Source organism: Limulus polyphemus, unplaced genomic scaffold (genome assembly GCF_000517525.1).
Source record: "Limulus polyphemus unplaced genomic scaffold, Limulus_polyphemus-2.1.2 Scaffold879, whole genome shotgun sequence".
NCBI lineage: Eukaryota > Metazoa > Arthropoda > Merostomata > Xiphosura > Limulidae > Limulus > Limulus polyphemus.
In genome coordinates, this window is record NW_013666489.1 from 368,730 (window position 1) to 376,051 (window position 7,322).

The 7,322-nt window shown below is 36.0% G+C and overlaps 1 protein-coding gene across 1 annotated transcript in view; it reads right to left on the reverse strand.

Moving 5' to 3' along the window:
• Window positions 1-830: 830 nt before the first annotated feature.
• LOC106461008 (basic salivary proline-rich protein 1-like) overlaps window positions 831-7,322 on the reverse strand; it is a 20,508-nt gene continuing 14,016 nt past the window's right edge. Inside the window, exons 2-4 of the mRNA XM_022387811.1 lie at window positions 5,887-5,988; window positions 4,638-4,925; window positions 831-2,383 (exon numbers count right to left, since the gene is read on the reverse strand). Coding sequence (XP_022243519.1) covers window positions 1,649-2,383; window positions 4,638-4,925; window positions 5,887-5,988 — 1,125 coding nt within the window. The 3' untranslated portion in view covers window positions 831-1,648. The remainder of the gene's footprint in view (window positions 2,384-4,637; window positions 4,926-5,886; window positions 5,989-7,322) is intronic.

Genomic DNA, 7,322 nt, shown 5'->3' on the forward strand with positions numbered 1-7,322 from the left:
GACCGTAACATTATAACGCCTCCACGGCTGAAAGGGCGAGCATGTTTGGTGTGACTGGAATTCGAACCCGCGACCAGCAAATTGCGAGTCGAATACCCTAACCACCTGGCAATGCCGGACCATTTGAAAATGTAAAGTTTAAAGAAGTTCGATTGAAAGTTAAAAGTAAGTTAGATTGTATTCTTTTAGCAAGGGCATCGAACGATTCAAGTTCTAATCATTTAAAGTTTTTTTTTACTTTTATAAATGTCATGTGTAGTCAATTAATCATTATTTTTGTTTCTAATTCTGAAATAAAACCTGTCACTTACAAGTGAATATGTGGAGCGCCACCTAGTTTTTAAAACCTCAAACTTTACGTCCTACGACGTCGGACACAGATTGAATAACAATAATTTTGTTTTTGCTAAACCTTGTTAATATTACCATTTAATTGTAAGCTTTTTCACCTTGTTTAGTTTTCACCCATAAAGAAATATTTTCAAAATAATTCTTAGGTTTATAATTATTGTGTTTAATTGTCAAATGGGAATCAGATGAGAGTCGTACTAAGTCTTAAGTGTTTATAACAACGATTGTTAAGAGGTCTAAGCCTATATTTTCAAGGAAACAAAATTAAAAATTAGATGTGTTTAATAGAACTGAATCCGAATATTGCTGCTAGAAAGAAACTTTTTAAAAGAAAAATGCAGAAATAATTATGGAAAAGAAGATGTTATTTTATGGAAGAGCGTAAATCATTACCAGTAAAAATGTCTCCATTTTAATATGTATCATTCAGCGACAACAAACCAGGATCAATTATATATATATATACAGACACGTAAAGATTTAGGTAACACTATATCGACTTTTTGAATTCCACAGCAATTTTAACAGCATCAGGGAAAAGCAGTAAGTTGTTAAAGATTCGATAAAGCCAATTCAAATTGTTAACATGAGATAAAACAGAATTTATGTTTCTTTTAAGGTGGTTTGGCATTTTACATAGAAGTTATTCGTTTCATAACATATGGCAGCGGAAAAAAAGGTTTCTATCGGGGACTAAATGTCTAAACTGAAATGTTAAAGAAACTAGAATAACTTAACATTAAATCTAAATATGAAAAATAACATAAGTTACTATTTTCACACTTTTACAAAAAAATATAATTTTGCGTTATCTCCCCTTTTAATTTTTTCACTATACTCTAGTTTTGCCACATATTTTTGGACGATTTTCTTCATAACAGAAGACGACTTTCAATCTTTTCCAAAACTTACTTTGGCTCTGTTCAACTGTAATAGAAAGCTGCCGGCAGAAGGAAGAAAATAGTAGTCCATTAATTTACGTTACACTTTCCAAAAACTAAATATAAAAAAAAGATTAATTGTATAGCGAGAGTTGCCACATTTTAGTTTCATTATTATATTATCTTTTCTTTTATTTCCGGTTGTTCTTGTCTTTTCGACATAGTTTGAAAAGTATAAATTAACATAAATAGTTTTAAAACAAATCTGTCAATGAAATATTTATACATTTTCAGGTAAATTGTGAATACGTTAGATCGATAGTCTTTAAATGTTAAGAAAACTTTGAGATTGAAAATTTGTTGTTAATATTTTTTAGTTGCTCCTTCAGAAATTGTAAAGTATTTATCCTTTGTGTCTAATATTTTACTCCTCCGTATTGTTGGGGAGCTCTACCACCAGGGGGTGCTCCATAAGAACTTCCTTGCTGAGAAGGTCCACTGGAACTTTGAGGAGGACTACCTGGAAACTGTGGAAAGCCTGCTGGCAATTGAGGAAAGTTTGGGAATTGTCCTGAAGAAGGCGAATTGTAGGATCCCAAACCATGACCTTGTTGTGGAGATGGGGCACCTCCGATATGAGCTGGGTTAGCAGAAGGAACGTGAGGCTGAGGACCAAAAGAAGGAGGGCCTCTAGGGGCTGCCGGCGGCTGACCATGAGGAGCACCAGAACCGGAATCATGAGGAACTCCTGAAAACTGTGGAAAACCTTCTGGAAGTTTGGGAAAGTTTGGGAATTGTCCTGGAGAAGGCGAATTGTGACCTTGCTGTGGAGGTGGGGCACTCCGAGGAGGAGGTGGGCCATAAGATGGGGGACCACTTGGGGCAGCGGGTTGAGCCTGTCCCTGCTGTTGTGGAGCCCCACCATATTGATAACCAGGATATCCTTGATTCTGAGGGGCAGCGGGTTGAGGTTGTCCCTGCTGTTGTGGAGCCCCACCATATTGATAACCAGGATACCCTTGATCATGAGGGGCAGCATTACCCTCCTGTGGTGCAGGTTGTTGTGGTGCTTGACCCCCGTACAAGAAGTTTTCTGGATAGTACCTTTGATGGTAGAGCACAGTGTTATTTGGGCCTTTCTGTTCAAGAGGCTGAAAGATGTATGTTTATTAGTACTTGAAACTGGCAAGTTACTAATTCAACGCTCCAAGCATTTGTAAAGTTAGAACAGATATTGCACACATACATAGAATAAAGAGAAATTAAATATTAATGAAAGATCACACGTCTCAACGCATAATACTCCTTTCTTGTTTGACGCATAATCCTAAATTCAAATGCTTCTTATAAGTTTTGGGTAATTTTTGTAAATTAATTTTAAAATAGTCTATATATTATTGAACTTATTTTTTAACCATTAAAGTCAACTAAACGTCTGGCGAATTATATTAAATCTTGACTTTATCCTGTCACAATGGGTATCTAACCCCGGATGTTCTACAAACATTTTGAATTATATACTAGTTAAAGGAATTCTCAAGAAAAATACACCATTCTGCAATGATAAAGGGTATAATAATCACATTTTATACAAAGGTTTACAGCAAACGAAAAATAATGGCTTTACCAAAACAGTACACTACTTCCAATCTAGTCATCTTTTATAGAAACTGTGACCTTTAACACAGTGTAATTCTAATCTAGTCATCCCTAATAGAACCTGTGGCCCCCAACACAGTGTACTTCCAATCTATCCATCCCTAATAGAACCTGTGACCTCTAACATAGTATACTTCTAATCTAGTCATCCCTAATAGAACCTGTGGCCCCCAACACAGTGTACTTCCAATCTATTCATCCCTAATAGAACCTGTGACCTCTAACATAGTATACTTCCAATGTATTCATCCCTAATAGAACCTGTGACCTCTAACACAGTGCACTTCCAATCTAGTCATCCCTAATAGAATCTGTGACCTATAACACAGTGTACTTCCAATCTAGTCATCCCTAATATAATCTGTGAACTCTAACACAGTGTACTTCCAATCTAGTCATCCCTAATAGAACCTGTGACCTCTAACACAGTATACTTCCAATCTAGTCATCCCTAATATAATCTGTGATCCATAACATAGTGTACTTCCAATCTAGTCATCCATAATAGAATCTGTGACCTCTGACACAGTGTACTTCCAATCTAGTCATCCCTAATAGAATCTGTGACCTCTAACACAGTGTACTTCCAATCTAGTCATCCCTAATAGAATCTGTGACCTATAACACAGTATACTTCCAATCTAGTCATCCCTAATATAATCTGTGATCCATAACATAGTGTACTTCCAATCTAGTCATCCCTAATATAATCTGTGATCTATAACACAGTGTACTTCCAATCTAGTCATCCCTAACACAACCTTTAACCTCTACCACAGTGTACTTCCAATACGTAATGATTAACACCTGTCCGTTGTTTGTACAACATCAACGTAATTATTAACATCTGTCCGTTGTTTGTTCAGCGTCAACGTAATGATTAACACCTGTCTGTTGTTTGTACAGCATCAACGTAATGATTAACACCTGTCCGTTGTTTGTACAACATCAACGTAATTATTAACATATTTCCGTTGTTTGTTCAGCATCAACGTAATGATTAACACCTGTCTGTTGTTTGTACAGCATCAACGTAATGATTAACACCTATCCGTTGTTTGTACAACATCAACGTAATTATTAATATCTGTCCGTTGTTTGTTCAGCATCAACGTAATGATTAATACCTGTCTGTTGTTTGTACAGCATCAACGTAATGATTAACACCTGTCCGTTGTTTGTATACAGCAAAACGATCTTATTAAGTATTATCGAATACTTAGAGAGAAGTACGGCGGAAGACTTATTAAATACGTGGGTAGTTCAGTGTGAAATAAAAAAAAACATTTAATATGATAACGTAAACATAAAACAAGATTGTTTTGTACCCAGAACAAATCCCATCGAAAACAGAAAAAGCAAAAAAACCATTTAATATTACTGTAATTAGTAAAGTCTAAAAATACAAGTTTATATTCTTAAGTGAGTAATACAAATACTGTTGACATACTAGAAGGAAAGATTAAACTTATAATTATACTCATCGTAAGACATTATCATTAGGCCTATTATATTTTTCAACACTACATTTTTTATCTTAGGAATTTTCAAGAATTAGAATAGTGTATAATAATAGTATTCCAACCACACTTTGTCCGTCACAGCCATTGCCGATGAGGTTTCGCTCAATTTAGACCTCATCAGGCCGGCTGTGATACAAGAAACACAGTAGTGCCTGAACACTATTTATATAAGCCATTTGTTATAGTGTGAACGCTCCATAACAACTGTTAGGATTATACTTACCTTATATAGGTAATCATTAACCACGTGGTATTTTTCTGACTGGGAACAAATATCCTGACTGGATGGAACACAGTTCAAGTGAACCTGGTGGAACACTGTTCCTGCTGGGCACATCCAAGAATGCTTGGAACCCCCCACACAATAATGGAACGCTCGACAGTCAACACTGTTATCAGCGTAGTATCCGTCGTTCTTTCCACTGCAGGCAAACTTGGAATCGCCCAGGAGGACTGATAAGGGGTCACGTGTGGTTGGTTCCTCCTTCTGGGGACCTGCCCCATTCAAAGCCTGCTGAAAGAGTGAAAGTTTTTGCTAGTACAATGTTTTTAAAACTTTCTTTAGCATCAAATAAGTCAATACAAATTTAGAACAAAAGAGTCTATTGAAACGGTGACTTCAAACTTAAAAATTATTATTCAACGAAAGCCAGAATGTGAAGTGAATCCCATTAAGTGGACTAACCCAGGGTACCGAATTGCCATGGGGAATAAGACGTTTTACAGGGGCGTTAGATTACGTTACAATAAAGTGTTGTGTTCTGGAAAACTATTTTGTTGTCGTTTCTGTAAAACTATACAACTGACCATCTGCACTCTGTCCAGCACAGGGAATCGAACCCTAGATTTTAGCGTTGTAGATCCGTAAACATTATAGACCCACCGGCGGACTTGAAAGAGGGTCTATTTCCCGACTTTCAATTCCACTTAAAAGTTGTGTTTGTGATAAATTTATAAATATCGTTTTGTAAACCCAATGTTTATGTTATAACTTTACAAAGTATATTCACATAAATGAAAGGTTGCTTTCAAAGTAGGCTGAGGTGTATCGCCATTACAGAAAGTAAATGAGTTATTCATCTGCTGTCTTGATATTTTTTATATATGATTTTTTGAATAACAATGCAGGAACAGATATAATATAAGAAATCGTGCTGGACTTAATGCAGGAAAAGATATAATATAAGAAAGCGTGCTGGACTTTGAATCCAGGGATTTGCGATTCGCGTTCCGTTGTCGAAAAATCCTGTCTCACACTTTAGGGTCGTGAGTGTATTATAAGAGTGACAGTCAAATGTTATATCATCTAATTAGAGTAGCTCAAGAGTTGACAATGAGTGTTTTTACTAGCTGACTTCTCTACAGTTTAAAAACAGATACAGTTAGCGCACATAGCTTCTGCGTAACTTTACATAAAAAAAAAACGAAAAAGTTTCTCGAATGAATCATAATACATTATAAGCAATACTTACTCCAGAAAAAGATCCAGGTCTCGGACCACCAGTTTGTGGAGGACCATATGCTTTTCTTGGATAACCACCGGCTCTTGGGGGATATCTTGCTTGCCGCTTATCCTATTTAAAGCACAAAAAAGATAAATTTAATGTAGTTATAACAGCCATTACTATTATCACATTATTTTTGTAGTCATTATTTTGTGTATTTGTATGTGTGTGTAACAACTGTAGTTCAAGGTCATGAATCAAATGTCACGGAAATGTCAGAAATTGTGGTAATGTTTCATATTGGGGCTGTTTGAAAATGCACGCCTCATACTTTAATTTGTTTAGTTTAGGTATACGAAACATTAAAAAAAGGAACAGTACGATTCTTTTATAGCATGGAATTTTTAACGTATAAATTAGGAATAACATTGTAGTTCTTATTCTTGGCATAATGGCTCGACAAGATAACAAAGGTCTCTACTGTTATGGTTTGCTTGAATCCGGAATTATCCGTATTTGTTGTCTATGACTGATTAAGACCATGAATAACTACTATTTCCCTTCTATTGGCGTGGTTCTGTTCTAGAAGTATCTGTATTTGTTGTATATGACTGATTAAAGCCATGGGTAACTAGTATTCCCCTTCTTTTGGCGTGGTTCTGTTCTAGAAGTATCTGTATTTGTTGTATATGACTGATTAAAGCCATGGGTAACTAGTATTCCCCTTCTTTTGGCGTGGTTCTGTTCTAGAAGTATCTGTATTGGTTGTATATGACTGATTAAAGCCATGGGTAACTAGTATTTCCCTTCTATTGGTGTGGTTCTGTTCTGGAAGTGTCCCCACTTTATTGTCTAGGGCTGATTAAGGCCATGGATAACTAGTATTTCCCTTCTATTGGTGTGGTTCTGTTCTGGAAGTGTCCCCCTTTATTGTCTAGGGCTGATTAAGGCCATGGATAACTGGTATTTCCCTTCTATTGGTGTGGTTCTGTTCTGGAAGTGTCCCATTTTATTGTCTAGGGCTGATTAAGGCCATGGATAACTGGTATTTCCCTTCTATTGGTGTGGTTCTGTTCTGGAAGTGTCCCCCTTTATTGTCTAGGGCTGACTAACACCAGAGAAAGCTTACCGGATGTCGTGGTAAGATGAAATGTGTTGTTTCACTCAAACAGAATCTTAAGAAATCAAAACAATTTTCTTGATATGCTTATCTCAGTGAATAAAAGGTCCAATATGACTACAGATTAGTGTGAATACTATTTACCTAATAAGAGTTGAAAGATAAAAAAGGATTAACTAACGTTAATCTAGTATAACACTGGATTACTATATAGTAAGCACAAGACATAACGTTAGTCTACTATAGCTGTGGATTACTGTATATTAAGCACAGGACATAACGATAATCTACTATAACATTGGATTACTGTTTAGTAACACACAGGACATAACGTTAATCTACT